Source organism: Phasianus colchicus, chromosome 24 (genome assembly GCF_987193195.1).
Source record: "Phasianus colchicus chromosome 24, bPhaCol1.hap1.1, whole genome shotgun sequence".
NCBI classification, from domain to species: Eukaryota; Metazoa; Chordata; class Aves; order Galliformes; family Phasianidae; genus Phasianus; species Phasianus colchicus.
The window spans coordinates 6,039,707-6,061,127 of NC_143459.1; the positions used below are offsets into that span (position 1 = coordinate 6,039,707).

At 48.9% G+C, this 21,421-nt stretch overlaps 1 protein-coding gene across 6 annotated transcripts; it reads left to right on the forward strand.

The window, feature by feature from the left end:
- The first annotated feature begins 71 nt into the window (after positions 1-71).
- Positions 72-21,228, forward strand: KHDRBS1 (KH RNA binding domain containing, signal transduction associated 1). Of its 6 annotated transcripts, XR_004167140.2 has the most exons (11): positions 72-583; positions 6,400-6,527; positions 7,066-7,182; positions 8,236-8,382; positions 10,110-10,312; positions 11,138-11,357; positions 12,032-12,099; positions 12,404-12,462; positions 14,581-14,773; positions 17,349-17,408; positions 20,473-21,224. XR_004167140.2 is itself a non-coding variant. In XM_031594803.2 (9 exons), exons 1-9 carry the CDS (start codon positions 151-153, stop codon positions 14,676-14,678), a joined length of 1,473 nt encoding a protein of 490 aa, XP_031450663.1. In that variant the 5' UTR covers positions 72-150; the 3' UTR covers positions 14,679-21,228. The 6 variants fall into 6 exon arrangements, 2 of the variants coding, with proteins under 2 accessions (XP_031450663.1, XP_031450666.1); XR_016459804.1 differs by having other exon boundaries at positions 17,288-21,228; XR_004167139.2 differs by having other exon boundaries at positions 17,349-21,228.
- Positions 21,229-21,421: the final 193 nt, after the last annotated feature.

Below are 21,421 nucleotides of genomic sequence, written 5' to 3' on the forward strand. Positions count from 1 at the left end.
CGTTCTCAGCCCTCCCACGGCGCTTCGCGCATGCGTACCGCGGGGCGGCGGGGCGGCGTGCCGCCAGGAGTGAGGCGGCGTGCCGGCGCAGGCGCAAAAGCGCGTGGGGTGGTCGCGCGGGAACCGCTTTGGGGGGGGGCGCTGTGAGGGATGGGGCGGTACTTCCGGCCCCTCACTTCCGGCCCTAGCGCTGCGGCGGTCGGTGTGGCAGCGCCGTTCGGGCCCGTTCCGCACCGCGCCCGCCCCTCCGCCCGCATGCAGCGCCGCGACGACCCCTCCTCCCGCATGGGCCGGGGGCCGGGGGGCCCCGGAGGCGCCCGCCAAGGGGGTCCGAATCAGCGGCGGTCTCCCCGAGGCGGGGGTGGCCGTGGGGCCGGGGCCCAGCAGCCGCAGCCGCTGCTGACCGGCGGAGCGGCCGCCGGCTCCTCGGGCGCGCAGGGCCCCGCCGCCGCCTCGCCCGCCCCGCTGCTGCCCGGGGGCGCCGTCAAGATGGAGCCCGAGAACAAATACCTGCCCGAGCTGATGGCTGAGAAGGACAGCCTGGACCCGTCCTTCACTCACGCCATGCAGCTCCTCAGCGCAGGTACCGCGCGGCGCTCGGCGGGGCGGGGCGGCTCCGGGGGGGCGAACGGGGGCGGCCCGGCCACGTTGCGGGGTGCCGAGGGCTGGGGATGGCTGTTCTGCGAGCGGTGGGCTCGTGCTCAACGTGAGGCATGGGGCGGGTGAAGCCCGGAGCCAAGGGTTCGTTTTAAAGCGGGACGTGGTGAGGTTGGCCGCTGTCATCCCGGGGATGCGGGGGTCCGCAGGGGGGGCGGTGGTCCGAGCTGAGATTTCCATCGGCGGCCGCTCGAGCCGCGCGTGTCGGGACCGCGAGCTCTGATTTTCCACTCGGATCATCCGTAGAGAGCTCGTTTGTGCTGCTGCCGAACCTCAGTAGGGAATGGAAATGGCAGTCTTTGTTCTGTGCCCGGAGCTGCCTTCTCCTTCCCCATCGCCACTGTCCAATCGCCTGCCGGCTCTCATTCGTCCCCATCTCCCCGTGCAGCTGCTGCTCCGTTCCGTGCGGGGTGGGCTCAGCTGCCTCTGATACCTGGCAATAAAATCAGAGCCTTCAGCGTTTAATTCAGATTCTTCAGCAAGCTGACCTTCTGTCTCGGGAAGCTTGTTTTTCCCAGATAAGCAGGACAGCTGGAGCCTAAAAGCAGAGTCTCAACGTTCCACGAGCTGTGGGGAGGTACCATGCTGGGGTTGAGGGTACGGCACCATGACAAGGTTGAAGTACTAACTGGGGATGTAGTCAACAGCTGTTTAAAAAAGAAAAGAAAAGAAAAAATGTCTTGACAGAACATGGGACCTGGCCTTTGTCACACCCAACCTCTTGCTTGGATGGCATCTCCCAGCAGAACCCCACGGCCGCCACAGACCCCTTTACAAGAATGCCACACTAACACAGCATGTGCTTAACGTTAGCTTTTAATAAGTACAGCAGTTCTAGGAATAGGTGGTCACGTTGTGATTATGTATCAACATTTACGTGTCTAAAACATGTGAAATCTGTGTGCTTTAGCTGCTGGATGTGCACACTGAGAGGTGCCATCCTCCCTGCACCCAGCGCTGCAGTACAGCGATGTCGGCTTGCTGACCTGCCATGGGCTTGGCAACTTTTGTTCCCGGATTTCAGTGACACCTGCAGACCCCACAGTCAGCTTAAAACAGGAACAGCTTAAAATATTGGCTGCCACTTTGGGCGTAATACGCGTGCAGTGCCGAGCAGGTGGTGCCAGCACAGGGATACCAGCAGACTGAACCAGCACAGTGCTCCAAGCTCTGCTGTTTGTCATTATGCTTAGAAATGATCTTTTAAGGTCTTTATACTGCTGAATATCGCTGTAGTTGTCGCAGCACTCGAGGCTTTTTTCATTCCTCCTTTAATGTGGGAAATAATTCTTAAGAACTGCTGTCTCCTGTTATGCAAATAGCTGAGGTACGTCGTCATGGGTAACTTGGCATCACTTGTGGACATCTCGATCTAAATAAATCAGTTTTATAATCCGATCTGCCATCAATTTAATGTTTTTCATTAATAAAAGCATTTAGCCAGCTGATGCTCACAGCTCTGTGGTAATGCTTTCCAGCGACAGAAAAGCCAAGGATTGAGGAGTGTGCTAATTCCCAAAGAAAGAGCAGCCTTCTCAGCCCACTTCGCACAGCTTTGTTTGCAGAGAGGTGTGACAAGGATTTATGAGTTTTTCTATTAATTTAAAATTTGCTATTAGTAAACTGCAGCTTTGTGAGATGGCAGACTGGAAGAATGCCAGATGTTTCCTGCTTGCTTCGGGTATTTCAAAAATTAGGGTTCTGGGGGAGCATTCACCAGCAGGGCAAATTCAACCAGAGCAAGAAGCTGATGAAAGAGTACCTGAAATAAAGCACCTCAAAGCACAGCTTTGCACAGATGGCCGCCTGCTCCCCAACTCATCTGGAGTGCTCAGAATTTCTCCATTGCCATGGCAGCCCCTGGGGATGTCACGTTGGAGGAGCTGCTGTAGAGCTTGCTTGGGAACTTGGGTCTGGGCCAAAGGTTGTAGTGCATCCGTGCAGCACACCTGAAGCATGGTCATGTTCAGATTTAAAAAAAGAGTGATTATTGAATGTCAGCCCTATTCCTCCTCCTTTTTTCAGGAGTGCAAGTTGCTTGTCCTGCCTCTTTCTGGAGGGAAACCACACGGAGGTTTTTTGCATTGTAACTGAGACTTCTTGTTTAAAATAGTGTCTAAAAGTAGCCTTAAAGTACCTTTGTAATTCTGGAGCTGTTTTGTGTTTCTGAAGAAAAATCAGCATTGTTTGGGATTGAGATGAAAGGCCGTACAGTGACGTAATGCTGATTCTGAAACAATGTACTGTGTGATAAAAAAGCACTGAAGTGGGTAGATTGTGGGATTCTATTACACAGCCCCCCGAACAGACATTGCAAACTGGAATTTTTGCACCTTGGGATATGAGGTTCCTCACTCCCATGATTCAGGGTCTGCATGAGCTTCCTTTTCCACAGGAAGAAGGAAAGCCCTTTTTCTCACTTGGATTTATGCTCTGCCTGCTGTGGGTGCAGGGCTGGAGGTGCTGCATTCTGTGAGGCACAGTCCTGCTTCCATGCACTGGGGATCGGGAGGCACCCCGTGCCATGTTGTCAGCTGGAGGTGTTTTCCAAGTTCTTGCTTTAATCCGAGCTGTTTTCATTTCATGGAGCATCTCTCCTTGGGCAGAGCTGGCATTTAATCTCTGAGCTTCCTGTGCTACACAAGTGAGCTGCCTCCCTGCTCTGCTTGCACCTTAACCTGTAGCATCTTGAAGGTCCTTCATGTTCCCAGGACTGTGGGATGGTGAGGAGGGCAGAGCACAGATGTGCTGCAGGACCACAGTCAGTGTGGTTTTGCTAGGGAGGAGCTTGGGCTGACATCAGGAGTGGCACTGTGGCTGCTGAGCCTCCTTTGTGCAATGCAGCAGCATCACCAACCCCCCTTTACCTGCCCTGTAGGATTTCTTCTGAGACAAAGCAATCGCTGCCCCGCATGAAGTCTGGGAAGCCACTGCCATGCATGCCAGTGGCCTGCTGACATTGCCATGGCAAGAAGGTTACCTCCTGCTGCACCTCTGACATGGCCTTAAAAAATCAGCACTGAAATGAGGCGTGCTTAATCCCTCAAGGCATACACACGCTTCTCCTGCACGTCAGTAAGTGGTCCAGCAAACTGCTGCCGCTCATCGGCTCGGTCAGTGCTGCTTTGAGTTCATTGCTCATGGGGCAGGAGGCACCAGAGCAGTGGGACGCATCTCAGGTAGTGTGGGGCTGCTCCTTCCTCACACCTATTTGAGGCTTGGGGCTCCTCCTGTGCTGTGAAGGAGACCGTGAGGCCACCTGCATTGACACGAAAGAGCTTTGCAGGTTGCTTTTTGGGTCAGGGCTTTTTCTTCTCTCTGGTTTTAGGTTTCACTTGCAGAATTAGTGATGCTGGACCTGGGGCTTTTCTCAGCAAAGCTTTAACTGTTTGAGGCTCCCCCAGCCCCATTCCCAGGCATTGCTGCTGTTGCATCAGGCAGTGTAGGTTTTGCTGTGTGTTGTGCAGTGCCATTTTCTGCTTTTCAGAGGCTTATGTCTGATCACGTTGCTCTGGCAAGGCAGCCTAAGGGTGCTTTTATTCTTGTGCGTGTGTTGAAAGTCCTTTTTGTTAATACGCAGAATACTCTTACAAATATTCGTACTGGTTTTGGAGAAGCAAAGTGTTGGAGAGAGAATCCAACTGCACTGTAGGGTTTAAAGCTGTGCTTACCCAACACTGAGCCGCCAGCGCGCTCCTTGTGTTCCACGGCCCGATTCTCTGATGTGTTCTTATAGCTGAAATTAAAAGGCTGTGTGTAAAGCTGACCCAGGCATTGGTCTGCTTTATAGATTTGACAGAGCTCCAACGGCATTTGCATACTGTCCTCAGGAGATCATTTCTTTGCAAAGCAAAAATCAGCTCATCTTCCTCAAAGCCAATTGTATCCCATCTTTATGTTTTTTTAACTGAGAAGTCATGGTAACACTCTTGTAAGTGATCCAAAAAGCTGTTCCAAGTGAAAATTTGAAAAATTGGGCCTTTCTCATATTTATAAAATGTAATAGCCAAGTAATATGGTTAGATATCTGAACTATATATATATATATACACATATATCTATAGCCCCCATGCGTGGGGCTGCTGGAAGGTGCCAGGTGCCTCCATGCAGGCTGCACAACCGTAACCCGCTGTGCCTGTCTGGGTTTGGAGTCTGGGAGTGTTACTGGATGGACAACGTGCCAAGCATCTGATGGTAGCCAGTCCTCATAAACATGAACATTTAATGCAGAGCATATAGATGATGACATGGACAGAAACTGCAGGAAACGTGAGACAGCGCGGCTGCCCTCTGCAAATCCTGGTAACTGAGCAGGCTGTCCTGCAGCTTTAATCCAGTTATGTGTGATCTTGTGAAAGTGTCTCTCTCCCCCCCTGAGATGTGAGAAGTTGTATCTGGAGCACTTTGGACTCAGAAGAGATATTTATAGCTCCTGGGTTTGCTGGTGAAATGGTTCGCTTCAGCTTTAAGGAAGGATCCTCACTCAGCATCCACAAGTAATAAGGAGGGCAGGGCTGCACCAAGGAGTGCGTGGCAGTCCATCAGTACCTGGGGTTAATATTGATGCACGGACTGTAAATCTGGGGGCACTTGAGATCTTGTTGGCCATTAAATAAAACTCAGCTGTGACCAGGCAGCCCAGAGGAGAAAAAGCTCTGCCATAGCTGTGGCAGAGCACTGAGGGTTTGCCTCCCTCCAGGGCAGGTGTGTTACAGCAGGGATGGCTGTGGGAGCATTGAGGGTGGCTCTTGGTCTCCTGCAGTGCCCCCTCCTGCTGTCTCTGTGCACGTTTAATTTCCAGTCAGATCAGAGGTGGTGTTGCTGCCTCCTAATTGATCTCCCTTAATGACCCGCTTCCAGAAGGTGATGAGACCTTTCCTCAGACCCCCCAGGCTGCAGCGTGCCTCCACATCACTCAGCCCAGCCCCATGCTTTTCTTTTTCCAGGCCCCCACAACTCCTAGTATTCAATTAAAACTCAGAATCTTGCTTTGACAGTCAGCATTTGTGGTTACGTTGGCTGAACCAAGTTGGGGCATCTCTAAGGCTCGTGTGCCTGGTGCTCACAGCTTGAAGCCCTGAACTGTTGGTGATAAAGGTGCATTCCTGGAAGGAGAAGTGTCAGTTCCAGAAACCAGTCTGACTCCAGGCTGTCTCTGACTGAGACTTCTGGTTATTAAGAATGTTGTCAACATAACTGGGTTTCACAGTGTTGGTACGTGCTGATGCCACTACGGAAGTGACAGATTCAGAAGAGTGCAGCAGCTTTAAAAATCTGTCAAAGGTTTGCCTGCTTTGCTGGTCTCTGCTGCACTGAAGTGGAGGGATGCAGTCCGTGTGGTTGGGCTGGGAGCTGTGTGGGTCAGGGCTCTGCCATGGGAACTGCGCTCACATGGAGGCACGAGCCTGGGGACGGACAGGAGGCACAGCACAAGTGATGCACAGAGCTACTTCAGTTTCCTCCCCTGAGTGATGAGGTTATTGTAGGGCATTCCCTGCTGCTCTCATGTCCCGTTCAGTGTCCTGGATTTGGCCTCCTGGAATCCTTAGGTGTGAAGGGAAGGAGAGGCGAGCTGGGCTAGCATCTAGGCTGTCCTGTCTGTCCAGATCCCATCTGTACAAATTAACCTGATCAATGTTCATATGCTGACAGAGAATGAGGGTGGTACGTCCTGGTACGATTCCAACGCTAAAATGATGCTTGTTTGAGGAATATAAGCAGCCCTATTTTTATCTTGTTTAGAAATTGAAAAAATTCAGAAGGGTGAAACAACAAAGAAGGATGAGGAAGAGAACTACCTGGATTTATTTTCTCACAAGAATATGAAACTGAAAGAACGAGTTCTGATACCTGTCAAACAGTACCCCAAGGTGAGGGCCAGAAAATAGCTTACTGAATCTCTGTGATTTGCTTGTTTTCTATGGATTTTATGGCTGAATGTTAGAGATAGTGGCTGTCAGTGTGTCAGCAGGAGTTATGCCAGTGTGCCGCTATCGCTGTGGAATTCTTCCTGTGCAAGCTTGCAGGATCTTATTTCTAATATATTACATGTATTACATTTCTAGAATGTCTAGGGATAAAGCTAAATGGTGATGTGTACTTGTGATGTTTCTTTACAAGAATAGACTCATATGCAGAGCTCTGTGTTTTACAGTTAAGACCACATTTAACTCTGAAGACTGCCTGTAAATCTGCTAGAGAGTAGAAGTTAGAATTAAGCTCGTTTTCCGTGAGTTAATTTAGCTTGATTTTCTGGTGGAGCATTTTAATTTGGAATTTAATTTTTCCTGTGTGTTTTTGGTCTAATTACTTTTGGTGTGACTAAATTTGTAATGCAGGTTAACATTAAGAGAAGCTTTTGTTAAGGTTACTGAGCTTTGGGGCTAAATGTTTCTTTTTTATTTTCAGTTCAACTTTGTTGGAAAGATTTTGGGACCTCAAGGTAACACCATCAAGAGGCTTCAGGAAGAAACTGGTGCTAAGATCTCTGTGCTCGGGAAGGGTTCAATGCGAGATAAGGCAAAGGTAACGTCCCCCCCTTGAAACCATACACATACATTAATGCCTTTCAATCTGATGTGAAAAGCAGATGTTCCCAAAGCATTTTATAAATCAGAATTGAAAAGCGAAGGCAGTAGGAAGTCACCTTTCTGAAATTGTTCTGTGCTTGCTGGGAGCATTCTCAATTGAGAGAGCAGTGTGATGGATGTTTTCTCCATAAGTGATACTTGCAGAAACCCGTCATCTTTTGATGTACTGTACCTCAGGTGTACAGATGGCTTATATGGAAGGTGATATACAAGGTCTTTAAAGTAAGAACCAATTCTACCTACTTCTTGAGAAGTCATTTGCTGAAGTAATACGTTTCCCCTTCAGAAAAACCCCAACATTTCCCATTTCCAGCAGTCCCCTCTGAGGTCTGTAAATTCTCATGGTTTACAGAAGACTTTGGAGCAGTGTATTGCTGGTGATCTTTAGCGAATCACAAAGAGCCAGAAGGCTTTCTGGGCAGAAAAAAAATGGATTTTTTTTTATTTGCTTGCTCCTAAAATTGAGCTAACAATCAATCAGTGGGGCTGTAACTTCATTCCACTTTTACTTCAGCAGCCTGAGAAGTTTTTACACTCCGATTTATTTATAGCTTCTTAAAGCTAGCTGAATAATGCAGGAATCCAAGAGCAGAATTAGAGCACGAGTGTGTGAGATATTAGACTTCACTTCCACTGTGAAGAACACCTCAGGCAGTAGGGGGTGGAGAACAGGAGAACAGGAGAACAGGAGAACAGGAGAACATTGCTTCCATGTGCTTAGTGGGAAAAGTTTCTGGCATCACTGCCTTTGCACTGATATCACAGTCAGCTGGAAAGGCAGCTGTGAAAAGCTGGAGGGTGTAGGCTTGCAGGTTGTGCTTGGGGCTTTTTGTAAAACTGTATGCTCATGTGCATAGGATGTTAACATGACCGGTATGATCAGACACAGCTAAAATGCTTTTTAAGCCTACTGAGGGCTTAACTGGAAAAGAAAAGCAGTTTTGCTGCATCTTGCTCAGTTTTAGGACTCTGGTACACTTTTTTTCAGGAGGAAGAGCTGCGTAAAGGGGGAGATCCTAAATATGCTCATCTAAATATGGATTTGCATGTCTTCATTGAAGTGTTTGGACCCCCTTGTGAAGCATATGCTCTGATGGCTCATGCCATGGAAGAAGTCAAGAAGTTCCTTGTCCCAGTATGTATACTGATGATCTTTATTTAAGGAGGTAGATGTGCAGTATTAATCTCAGAGTGGTACACTACCAGGGCAGTAGCACAACAAACTTGGAATAGGTATTTCTTTCCAGTATCAGCTATGGCACAGGGGGTGGAGAGCTTGTCCAGCTCCATATGTCAGTGTTAGCCGGTGAATTGTCTGTCTGGCACGGAAGAGATTTCCATAGAATTGGTCAGGTCAGAAGCTCTGTACACAGAGGTGTTTGCTGTGACACGAGGGTGGCTGCCCAGGGGCTTGGTAGTAGTGTACCTGGTGTTGTAGGTAGTTTCTGAGAGACAGCTGTTACATCAATATTTCTGTGACTTTAAATTGGTAAGATGTGAAGGAACCTCTTTTTGCTACTGGGGCATTTATACAACTGACATTTCTTGTCCTTTTGGGGGTTTCTTCTACTGGTGAAGTTTCTGAGGCCTTCATGTTCAACTTGATGTTAGTCTTACATCATGTAGTATAACAAAGTAGAGTGTCGCCCCCAGGAATTGCAGAACCTGGAGGAGTCTCACATGCATTATTGAAATGGAGGTATTGCTCACCAAACTGAGAAGAAAACAAAATGGGGATGAAGCACACAGTGCTCTCAGCTTCTGGCTAGCCCAGCCTGTGATTCAGAGCCCTAGCAGGCAGAGAGCTGAGTACAGCACCGTGCTGCGTTGAGCTCGGCTGAGATGGGAGAGCTCAGATGTTCTGTCTGAAACAAAAAGGGCGGGTGGAATCCAAGAGCTGTAGGTAGTGGGGAAGTGTGGCAAAGCTTATGGTGGCTGGGTGGTTTCCGTGAGGCTGACACAGAGAGATGACTGTGTGAAGAGCCTTTGAAGGAAAGAGGTCATCTTCAAGGAGACCCTTGGATGTACAGAACTCTGCCTCACTAAGGCAAGCGTGCAGCCTTGCTATTTAAAGTGTCTTATCTATTGGTGCCTTCAAACAATGTGTTAAACTTGTGAAAACTGACAGAGCAGTCACTATGGAAGCCAGCAGTGCTGTGAAGACGCAGCTGGTAGGAGACTCCTTGCTTTGTGGAGTTGCCATGGCAGCATGAAGATCCCCTCTGTGTGCTTGGGGAGGGGTGGGCTGCAAGGACCTCTGATGGCTCACCAGGGACTCGGCTAATTCCTGAAGCTGGATCCCCTGGGGCGATAAAAACGCACAAAGCAGAAGCATGCTGTGTTTGCGAGACTGCGAGAAGGCAGCCTGCATTTGCACATTGGTATTTACTCTTCGTCAGGCTGCATCCTCTCCTGCTCCTTCAGCGTGTCAGGAGCACAGCAGTATGCTGTTACATTATGCGGGCTCATTGCCACCTGCCTGCCTTTAAATAGGGGTGTAAGGTGCTTGAGGGGAGATACATCTTGCCTGACTTAACCTCTGAACTCTCCAACATTTGCAAATAAAACTTGCCAGTGTCCCTAGGGTGCTGAGTATCGGATGCCTCCAGAGCTCCCACAGGCAGGTCCTCTTCCCAGGGACCATCTGCAGCACACACACAAAGTACTGTGCTCTTCTCAGCTGCTTTGGAGTAAGCTGACATTTGTGTGCTGCTGCCTGCTGAGAAGATCCCAGGAAAACCAACCAGCAGGCTTTCATTTAGGACCATTAGGTCATTTTTATTCTAGCACGGTGGCTTATGGTACCCTGGAGCCGAGACTCTAGTTAGCTGCTCTTTGGAGCTGACTCTCTCCCCTCTTTAGGATATGATGGATGATATCTGTCAGGAGCAATTCTTGGAGCTCTCCTATCTGAACGGTGTACCAGAGCCAACTCGTGGCCGAGGAGGCCCTGTGCGGGGAAGGGGAGCAGCTCCACCACCGCCTCCACCTGTTCCAAGGTACCTTTCCCAAAAGCATGGACCTGGAAATGCTGCATCTTGCTCAGAGTGGTGCTGCGAGATCAGGTTAAGCTGCTTATTCTTGTACATCAGCTGTTCACTTTGACCTTGGCTTTTGGCCAAAGCTTTCTAGCCTTGTTTTGCAGGCTTGCTTTAGCAAGCTGACATCAAATATTCTATATGTTTTGAGTTACAGTAGTTATAGTCTAGCTCAATGGATGTTTTCTTCATTATTTTTGCTGTCTGAACTCATTAGCATCATTAGCCATTAAAAAAATTGAAAGAATAGCTAGAAAATTGTTTTTCAAAAAGAAAATCGGCCTGCAAAATCATGTGCAGATGTTTTGTGTTTGCTTCTCCAACCTCCAGCAGAATACATATTTTCAGTTTAAACTGACCTTCCTTTGAAAGTCACAGGGTAGTGTTATTCTGTCACTGCTGTCAAGGCGTTGAGATAAATTGGTGTAACGCTCTGTTGCTGTAGTTGCTTCACTACATATTTCACAGGGGTAGTCTTTACTTCTGTCTGACTGTTCATCCCAGAAATGTCCCTGCTCCCCTCAGCGATGACTTTACAGTGCTGGAGGTGTGGCAGTCATTGCTGGTCAGTGACAGAGGGCAGTTGGGAAGGAGCTCTGAGGGACGCCTCGGCTGACGCTGTGTGTTGGATTTATTCCTGCACAGCATGCAATGCACGAGCGTTCCCATCCCAGAACAGATCTGTGTTGTTTTTTTTTAAGTGATGCAATACAGTATTAACAACTCATTCTTGACAAATAATCCATAGCTTAACGAATGGTAACCAGATTTATTTATCAAGCGATTGTGTTTTAAGGTTGCAGCAAGCAGCTGTCCAGCCACAGCAGCTCACAGCCTCTCCTCTCCTTGCAGGGGGCGCGGTGTTGGGCCTCCCCCTCCGCCGCCGCCTCCCCGGGGGGCCCTGGTGCGAGGAGCCCCGGTGCGGGGTGCCATTGCCAGGGGAGCAGCTGTAGCCCGTGGAGTGCCTCCCCCCCCAGCAGTCCGGGGTGCTCCTGCACCCAGAGCACGTGCGGCCGGCATCCAGCGGATACCGCTTCCTCCTCCTCCCGCGCCAGAAACCTACGAGGAATACGTAAGGAGCTGTCTGCCATTGGGTGTTATTCCACCTGGCTGGTCACGTGTTAGTTATTGGGGATTCTGGACATAAAGGCTACGACCATGTGGCCCTGCATGTGGCAGGGGGGTTGGAGATTCATGATCCTTGAGGTCCCTTCCAACCCTGGCAGTTCTGTGGTTCTGTGACCATGGGTACTGCACCAAAGCAGTGAGCTGTAGTGCAGACACTGGTACGGTGCTGGGCGTCCTGCTCTGCCTGCTTCAAAAGGAGCTGCAAGTGTCATGAATAGCATAAAACTGAAATGTGCCCACCATCACAAATAAGGCAACTTTAAAAATCCTGCTCTTCGTCCCAGTAAAGCTTCTGATGCCACGACTGTTTTTTGGTCTACCTGTAAATTTCTGTATTGGGTATCACAGACTTCCCAATGCATGGAGCTGTAGACAAGCTGTACGCTTTCTAATCCATTCATTGTAAAGACCAGTGTGGTTCATTCCTTGCCAGCCACAGCACACAAGCAGCTTTTAGCAGCCCACTCATGTTTTCTGCTCGATCCCTTCCCTGTGGCAGGCAGGGACTTGTGAGCTGCTCCAAAAACTCCTGTAACCTGAATTCACTTCTGCTGCTACCTTTGGTCAGTCATTAACCTTCCATCTTTCCATTAATGCCATTTGTGTCATCCATTTCAGGGTTATGATGATGCATATGCAGACCAGAGCTATGAGGGCTATGAAGGCTACTACAGCCAGGGCCAAGGGTAAGTCTCCCACCTGTTACTGGGAAAATTATGCGTGATCTTTTTTTCTTTTAAGAGAATAGAAAGACTTACTGCTGCGTGCGAGCTGTAGGGAAAGTGCCCTCTTCTGCTATAATCCCGGAGTCCCTGGGAAATAACTTTTGGGAATGTCCCAGTGTTGTTGACAGATCTATCGAAGCAATGAATGCCCACCACAGCCACGAAGAGCAAAGATGCCTCATATTGCTCAGGTGTTTGTGCAGGTTGTGTCAGTTCAGGAATACCATTTCTGCACTGTGTGTAACCAGCATAATTATTCTTCCAGGGACACAGAATACTATGATTATGGACACGGGGAGGCACAGGAAACCTATGAAGCTTATGGTATGTCTGGGAATCCTGTTCTTTTTGTAGGGAAGGGGCTGCACGTAGCAGCTGTATGTGGTTGGGAACTGCTTGTAGTCAGTCAGCTGTTCTCCAGCTCCACACTCTGAGCAGGAACTCACTGCTCTGACACTGAGGAAGACCTCAAATAGTTTTCATGGTAGAACTTTTTTACTCTATGCATTACCCAGATCAGAGCAACTGAAGGTATTATGTGGTATTTAGATTCTTATGTAGCTCGATTGTCTCAAAGGTGATGAAAAATTCCATTTTTAACTATGGAAATATCTTTCCATTTCCTGGTAGCTTTAGAGTATTTTAAGAGCTATGGATTTCCACCCACGGCACTACTTTTGCTGCAGTCTGGTTTCATGAATTATATTTTGTTGAGCTGCGTGAATGCATGGCTCCATCTGCTTCCTTATCCTCCAAACCCTTCCAGCTGACAATGACTGCACTACACATTGGCTTTAAAAATGGTTTTAAATGTCATATTAAGGCCTGTCCCATGACTAGCTGGAAAAATGTTGTTCCATATGACTTGCAGGTAGTCTATGAAGTTTGGCTAATGTGCATTACCTGAGGCCATCAACTTAGACTAGACTGAGGAGTGTGGGAGGCCAATTTAAGCACGGCTATGTAAATCACAGACTATTGAAAGCCATGGGCCTTCTATTTGAGGTGCTGGCAGTAAAGCATTAGGTGGCTGTGTTGTTTTTTAAGCTAGTTTAGATATCTGAGCTTATGGGTGGCATCTGCATATGGCAATAAGAAGGACTCGTTTTCCTTTCTCTGTAAGCAGCAAAAGGCTCACAGTGAGCTGCTCAGTGGTGTGGAAATACGCTGCATTGAAGGCAGTGCCTGCAGCAAAGCATCCATCAGTCGCCTGAGGGTGTGAGCAAACTGAGCTGGTGATGGTAACGACCAGCACTGAGAGGCTTCTGGTATTCTCAGAAACAGGGAATCCCTCCGCCCTGCTGTTGTTGGGAGCTGTGAGCAAAGCCAGACCTGCCTCTGGGTGTGCCCTGGGCGTGAGCTGTGAGAAGGGCAAATTCAGGTGCTTATCAGGGCTGCTTTTCCAGTCTGAGGTGGGTGTGAATAGACAGCTGCTGTCAGCAGTGCTGGGTATCTCCGTGCCTCTGTGCAGAATGGCTCTGGGATGGCTTGGGTTGCTGCCTGTGTCAGTCATGCAGCACAAAGAGGCTTTTGTGCCCCCTGCTTGGTAGGAGAGCGGTGTTGTCTGGGGTATGAAGGCCAAAACGCTCGTTGTACACTTGGCATGAAGTTGCCACAGTTAATCTGTTTATCCACAGTAATTTCCTTTGGTCTCTGTTTTCATGAAAACAAAATCAGAAGAATAAATTGTCGAGCCAGGCTGGAGACTTGTGAAAATCAGAACACGTTCCACAGCAGCAGGAATAGCGGCCGGCTGGCCTCGGGGTTCAGCAGGTTGCTTTGGTGAAGTGGGGACTGCAGAGAGCAGCAGGCACACCAGTATGGATACTGCAAGCACCGAATTGAAAGCTGAGCTTAGTTGTTTGGGGCTCAAGAAAGCTCAGGAACAGTGGGGTGCAAACTCTGCTTCCGTGGCAGTTGTGCATGGCAGTTCATGGTGGTCCTGCCTGGTGCGTTGTCCCAGCAGTGCTGATGCAGTGCTGGCACAGAAATGCAGATCTGCAGCCAAGCAGATGCTGCACTCCCCATGGCTGCAGATGCCCCCTGGTTTGGATGTGTTTTGGCACAGGAACAGCCTGGCCTGGTGCTCCAGGAGGAGGAACATGACCTGCAGCCATGTCAGGCCTGGAGGTCAGTGCTGATGGCTGAGAGGCTGCGACTGCTGGGCCTGCATGGGGCTGGCTGCCAAGGCTGCCTTGAGAGCTGGCTGCAGCTCTGCTGAAATTAATTACTCATAAAAGGCACTGGACTTGTCCAAGCCTAGGCTGAGTGGGGAATCCTGGCCCAGCAGCTTTTCCCAAAGCGATGTTCTGCAGGAGATTTTTGTAGAACTGGGGGGACAAGGGGTACATCACATCAGCCCCACACAGATCCCTGTTGGGATCAGCCACTCCGGGCCCTGAGCTCGCTGCCAGAGTTGATCTATTGCTTTCTTTTCTGCAGGCCAAGATGACTGGAATGGTACCAGGCCCTCCCTGAAGGCCCCTCCAGCCCGGCCGGTGAAGGGCGCCTACAGAGAGCACCCATACGGACGTTACTAAAAACAAAATGAGGGAAAAATAGCAGTAATGAGCAAACAGTTGTTACTGATTCTTGTATCTCCCAGGATTCCTGTTGCTTTGCCCACACCAGACAAGTAATTGTCTAACTGTTTTTCTTCGTGGCCCTTTTTCTCCCACTCCATCCTCACCCTGCATTCTGGCTTCTGTACGTAGTATTTTTAAATGAGTTAAATAGACGTAGAGCACCAATTTTAATTTTTTTTTTTTTTGAGTGTGTAGATTGCTTTTCTTTCTTTGTTGTTTAGATAAATAAAACTGTACCTTTTTCATAAAAAAAAAAAAGTTTAAAATGTTAGTTTCAAAAGTGACATGCTTGCTTAGCAGATATGAAACTAAGGTTTTGTTAACCTTTAAGTTCGGTTTTAAGAAACCCATAAAAGTTGTAGTTGCAGAATCCCAAAGTAGGCTACATTTCAAAATTCAGGGCTGTTTTTAAGAATTAAAATCATAATGTAACGGTAGTGGTTGCCACCGTTTAGAAGTCAGACGTCAAACTTTCCTTAAAAGCAGATTGCTGGTGAATCTTAAGTTTAAAATTTAATATGAAGGATCCTCAAGCAAATTAAATAGCATTTTTTTAAAAGGTAATTGATCTAAAAGGAAAAAAAAAAAAATTAGGTTTGTAAAATTGACTTTCACGATGTGGGTTTTGAAATCTAGCCCCAAACATGCGGTGTTGAGAGATGCTTGGGAAGTGGATGTCCCACTGTGAGGGGTTCGTAGTTCGGTCCTGGATGGAGAACTTACGAGAGGGAAACAAATTAAAGCATGGCTCTAATTGCCCACTGTTTGATATTAGAAAACAGAGCATTAAGTGAATAGGTCTGAATTCTATAAAATTACAGTCTTCTCATTTTTCTAGCATTGGTGGCATATAATACAGTGCAAGCTTAAAACTGACAAAATGATCAGTATTAGCAATCCCACCGACTTGTTCAAGTGCATCTCAACACTAGCTCTGCATAAAAAGGGACGCTGCAGCTGAAAAAATGAGGAAAATTTTCACTTTGTACATAGGTTAAAGTCCTAATGGGATTTGTACATGGTCCTCCCACTTTGTTCTCGAAGATTAAATGCTACATGTGTAAGTCTGCCTAAATAGGTAGCTAAAACTTGTCAACATGTCTGCCGCAGTTTGTCAATAAAGTTTAGTCCTTTTTTAATCAAAGTAAATGTGATGAATTGTCATTTTTTTGTTGAGCAGTAAAATAGCTGTTCTTTTTTTTTTCAAATAATTTTAAATTAATGCTAAAGCTAATTGTCTTTTTAAAAGATGGAGACATTCTAAAAATGGTGGTTTTTTTGCAATTCTTACCAAAAGTTTATCAAGTTCATCGAACAAGCTTAATTTAAAGGGGAAAAAAAAAGGGAAAATCTTGTTTTTCACCCCCTGGAAGTTCTTTGAAAGCAGTTTGACCCTGGACTGTGGCAGCAAGCTGACTTCTGTCTGCTGAAAAGTGGTTATGGTGCTCTGCTGAGTTACTGATTCAGATTGCAGGTGGCCGCAGAGTAAGGCAGGCTGCAGACTCCAGGCTGAGTCTGAAATGGCTGCTTTAAAAGTAACGTGACAAAGCGAATGCTGAGAAATCCGAGGAGGAGGGAGCTTGCTTTCTGTGCATGTAAACTCCCCTAACCCACTTGGCTGGGATGATGCCCTTCCTACTCGAAGGCAGCCTTTACTCAGAAAGCCACTGACAAACATATCCCTGTTTGAGAAGGGTGCTGCAGTCGCTCCTTGTATCCATCCCAACGGTCTGTGTGTATTTCTGTGTATATACTTACAAACATTTAAACCTTCTCAGAGAGACGTGACAAACTGTTTGTGTTTCCCAATGCAAAGCGATCTGGCATCGTAGGGGGAGAGAATAAAACTGCTCGGGGGTGAAAAATAGAGCATCAGGAAGCAAACTGCTCGTAGCAGTGCATGACTGAGGGGAGTACTTTAAAACCAACAGTTGTATTTGTAGATTGTTATTAAAGTGTAAATAACTGAATTTTCAACAATGGTTTGGAGTCAGCTTTCAGGGCATAATGTCTTGCTTGATGAAAAGATCACCCTATGCCCCCCTTTTAAAGGAAAATTATCGCAGGAGAATCAGGATGTGTAAAGCTAACATGCATCGCAAAACCCAAAAGGTAACCTAAATGTCTGATTTTAATAGCACATTTCTCTTTTACATAAACCGTGACGGCAACTTGCATAAACTTTATTGAGACAACTCTTCGAGTGTTAATTTTAATGTAAAAAATTTGCACAAAAAAAAAAAATGTTTAAAATAAACATTAAAAAAAAAAACCAACAACCGACCAACCACGTGGTAATGCATAATTAGCAATAACTTTAATACTGTGCCCTTTGAAAATGCACTGTAATGGAATGTGGGCAAAAAGGAATCGGCAAGCTTAAATATCAAAAGATGTAAAATGACAACGAATGTAGATAGTGCTGCTACTGCCAAAACATTCTGCTCAGTTATTTCCAAACGTAAAGTGATGGCCCTTTGTAGACCCCACTATTGATACCGGCTGTGAAATGTTCCAAGCTCAGCTTAAGTTGCATGTTTTCCTTCCTGTGTAATTGCATGCAGGACTCTGTTCTGTTGGTTTGTGCTCACGTTGAGGAGACTGACGGATGCCTTCAATTTGCAGGAGCGCAGAGCGGCTGGCGGCGGACGAGGGGTGAAGGCGAGGAGGGGCAGCGCTCAGTGGGTGAGTCTGTCTGCTTATTTTTGCAGCTTACAGCAGGCTATGAACATGTTCTGTGTGGGCAGAGAGGGCGGCACCATCTGAGCTGTTACATTGGAGCCGTTCTTTACGTACCCACAAATAAATCAGTGCTGCCGAAGGCCAGCTCCACCAGTGACGCTCCTGCAGAGGTCTTGGTGTGGAGGAGGCTTTGCTGGGTGCGTGCTTACAGCTCTCCCAGCGAGATCCCATGGAGAAGGAGGCTTAGTGGGTTTGAGGAAAGGGGACTGGGATAAGATCTGTTTCCTGGGGCTGGTTCCTGGCTGAGATGCTGGCTTTCATGTGAGCGCCTGCAGCTGCGAGGTAGCACTGAAGTTGTTGTTACCCCGTGCTCTAGGAACAGAGCAGTCCAAGGAGGAATCTGTAGAAATGCAATGATATCATAGAATCATGGGATGGTTGGGTTGGAAGGGACCTTACAGCCCATGCAGTCCCAACCCCTGCTGTGGGCTGGCTGCCCTCAGCTCAGGCTGCTCACGGCCCCTCCATGGCCTCGAGCACCTCCAGGCATGGAGCACCCGCAGCTCTGGGCAGCACCACTGGGGTCTCACTGCCCTCTGGGGAGAGAATTTCATCCTCACGTCTCACCTGAATCTCCCCTCCTTCAAGCCTTTCTCCCTTGTCCTATTGCTATCAGACCATATAAAAACTCTCTCCCCCCGCGTGCCGTGCACTGTCACGCTGCTCAGCCGCTGTTCCCGGGTTGGGACGAGCGCAGCTCGGAGCTCTGGGATTGAGGAACCCCGGCACCCGTGGGTCACCTTTGGGCGCTGGTGCCGCTCAGCAGCGGTGGGGATGGGGCTCCCTCTGGTGGCTGCTGTGGCCGCAGTGAAATATTTGTTCTGCAAACGCCTTCACAAACGCAGCACGTGCTTGCAGACCGTGCGGGGCTGCGCTTGGGGATGCTGAGCTCCGGCATCACGCGGCACTGACCTGTGCGCGCAGCAAGGACGCGTCTCCCCTGCGGCCCCGAAGGCAGCAGCCCTGAGCGCGTCCTCTGGGGGCAGCTAATTGGTTTCTCTCATATCTTGAGATCACTGGAAGCCTGAGCTCCAGAAATCAGAGAACAAAGAAATAAACCTTTGTGCTGCTGGAGGAGTATAACGGCTTCAAAAGACTGCTGTGCAAAGCCCCGGGAACAGGACGTAGAAGGACATAAGACTTATTTTGTATGGAAATGCAGAGCTTCCCAACGAGCTTCTCTTAAGAGCATTAGGAACAAGAAAATGGTTATATGTGGAAATGGTGCAGCAGAATGAGATTACCCTCAATTCTTTGCCTTTAACTTGAAAATTGGAGCCGTAATTCTGTTAGGGAAAGGCGTCGCATCTGGAATTCGGGGGGCTGTTTGTGTAATGCATCTCCATTACAACGTAACTGAGACATCAGTTTGTGTGGTGGTGTTCCAATCTCTGCCATTTCTTTCTTAATAGGCACAACTTTTATATCAAGTGGAAAAGATTTGATAGAGATCATCCATTATGATGCAGTTTTTTACCAGTAGGAGTGGATCTTGTGGCACTGCCTTTGGAGTTGTACAGCTTGCTTGTGCATCACATTTATTGCATGTTTATGTGAAAATGTTGAATGTTATGGGGGAATGTAAATCTTAATATATTGAAAATAACCGCATATGCTAAAAATATTTCAAAAACATGTTCTGCATCAGATAGCTTCCTCCCTCTCAAAGCATCACTCCACGCAGATTGTAGCCTAGAGTCTACAGAAGCTAATTGGAGATCCCAAAATAGCCGTCAGTGTCGGATGTGTCTCTGAGATGCTCTAATGAGCCACGCTCCGGGGTGATGCAGGGCTCACAGAAATATGTGAGGGTGGAGATTCCTCGGAGTGCTGAAGGCTGAGTCACCCAATAACCTTCCCTTTTGTGCTCACAGCACTGGAGATGGCACTTATTCTGCTGGCTGTTAGCAAACAAGTGCGGGTGACATTTCACCTCTGGACTTGCCCATAGAACTAATCCACATCTCATTATTTGTGGGATGGTGGTAAAGTCCATACACAGCCCCCAGCTACGTGGTACTGCACGTGGTATACAGCAGCAGTCACGTCTCCCCTTGTGGAAGTGTTTCCCAGCAGTGCTGTTCTCAGGCTTGGCTTTAGGAACACCCTCTGCTACAGAGCACTCCCTGCTCAGCAGTCCATCTTCTCTGGCTCCTGCTCTGGGGGGCTGCTGCTGCTTCAGCCTCTGGTCCAGCATTTGGTACCAGCACTCAGGCTGCTTTGCTTGGAGCCAGCACACAGCTGGACTTTGTCCTCCTTCAGTGGGATGTCACCGTGTGTCGTGGTTCCCAGCATCGAGCAGCAGCTGAGCTCCAGCTGGGATTGCAGAGATGTCCCGAGCAGTTTTTCCTGGAAGGAGACTGTTGTACTGTGTGTATTCCTGACCCCTGGTTTCAAGTTGCTGTTTAGATTATTAGATAAAGCAAATGACTGCGAGCTTTATTTCATAATTTATTGATGGTAATTTTTACTTAGCATGTCCCTCTGTAAAACTCCATCTTTGGCAAGTTGGATCCAGCTGAGGTTTAGGAGCACAGCTGCGTTCCTTGCTTGGCTCTTAGAGCAGATGATTCTTCTTGTACAGTATGAGTTTTCAAATTTGTATGAGAGCATCTGGCATGGACAGAGCCAAGAAAAGCAATTGAGATGTGCACCTCTTCCTTCCTGCCCCACACCGCTGCTCCTGAAGGGCCCACGTGGGCAGGGGGCAGCTGGCAAGACCCTGGGGGGAGGCAGCAGCTGTGCCTGTGTGCTGGGAGCTGAGCAGAGCAGGAGGTGCCGTTAGCACAGCCCTTCCGTGAGGGCTGTGAGTGCAGATGGTGCTTTTGGGGAGTGTGGCACAGCTTAGGGAAATCCTGCCTTAACTGAGAAACCAGCAGCATCTCGGGTGAGATGTTGGACACAAGCCCTGTTGGTAAGCTTTGAGGGGGAGGAATTTCTGCAGACAGTCAGGGCCTGTGGGGAACTGCCATCTCCAATGTAGATATTATTCCTCTTCTCTACCCAGGAAGCTCAGATCCCGAGAGCACAGAGCAGAACCCTTTGCTGTCATTGCTCAGCTGAGCCATATGTTCCAATAGAAATGTTTGTTTCCGCGCTCACTTTGCTCCTTTTGAGATGCGGGACAGAGATCGGATGCATTGCGTTCAGACGGTGAAGGAATGCAGTCCAGGAGCCCTTCGCCTCGCTGCAAGGTGGAAGCAGCCAGCTCTGCTGAACGCCGGAGCGCCTTCAGCCGCCTCCAAAGCTGGAGAGAAGCAGCATCGAAGCACAGCCTTCCCGTGGAGCTGTTACTGCTGGCTCTGCAACCGAGCGCGAGCGAAGGCGTGCCTGCAGCGTTCCGCGCTGACCTGCTCCTGTAGGCGCCGGCGCTGCCGCTGGGCTGGAGGACGTGGTTCTGCTGCCGGGCTTCGGTGGCGCACAGGTTCCCAAGCCAATAAGGAGCAGAAGATTGCTCCGTGAAAGGCCGTTAATTTTAGAAGTGGCTTTTCCTGCAGCCTGGGCAGGGGTAGCAGGCGGGGTTGTGTTCTGCTCCATCTGAAGCACAGCCCGAGCTGCCCCGAGTCGGGGAATTCAGTGCCAAGCGCTGCAGAGGGCGCTGACGGAGCCCGTGGTGAATCGTGGCGTGAAGCTCCTTGTAGAGGAGCCTGGCACGATGTGACACAGCTGGCGTTCAGCTGATGTTGGAAACGATTTGTCATTCCTTTATTAAATAAACACTGAGCACGGATCTTCTGGCTTCCAAACACGTGCGGTGCTGCTGTTTGTCGGGGTGTTGTTAAGGAGGGCGGGGCGGGGGGTGACGGGGGGCCCGGGACAGCGCGGGGGTTCCGTGCGGGTTTCCCAGCGCCCTGACAGCGCGGTGTCACCGCAGGGACGGGGCGGCGGAGGCGCGGCTCCTCAGTGCCGGGGTCCCGCAGCTCCGCTCCGCGTCCCGCGCGGCTCCCGAACGAACG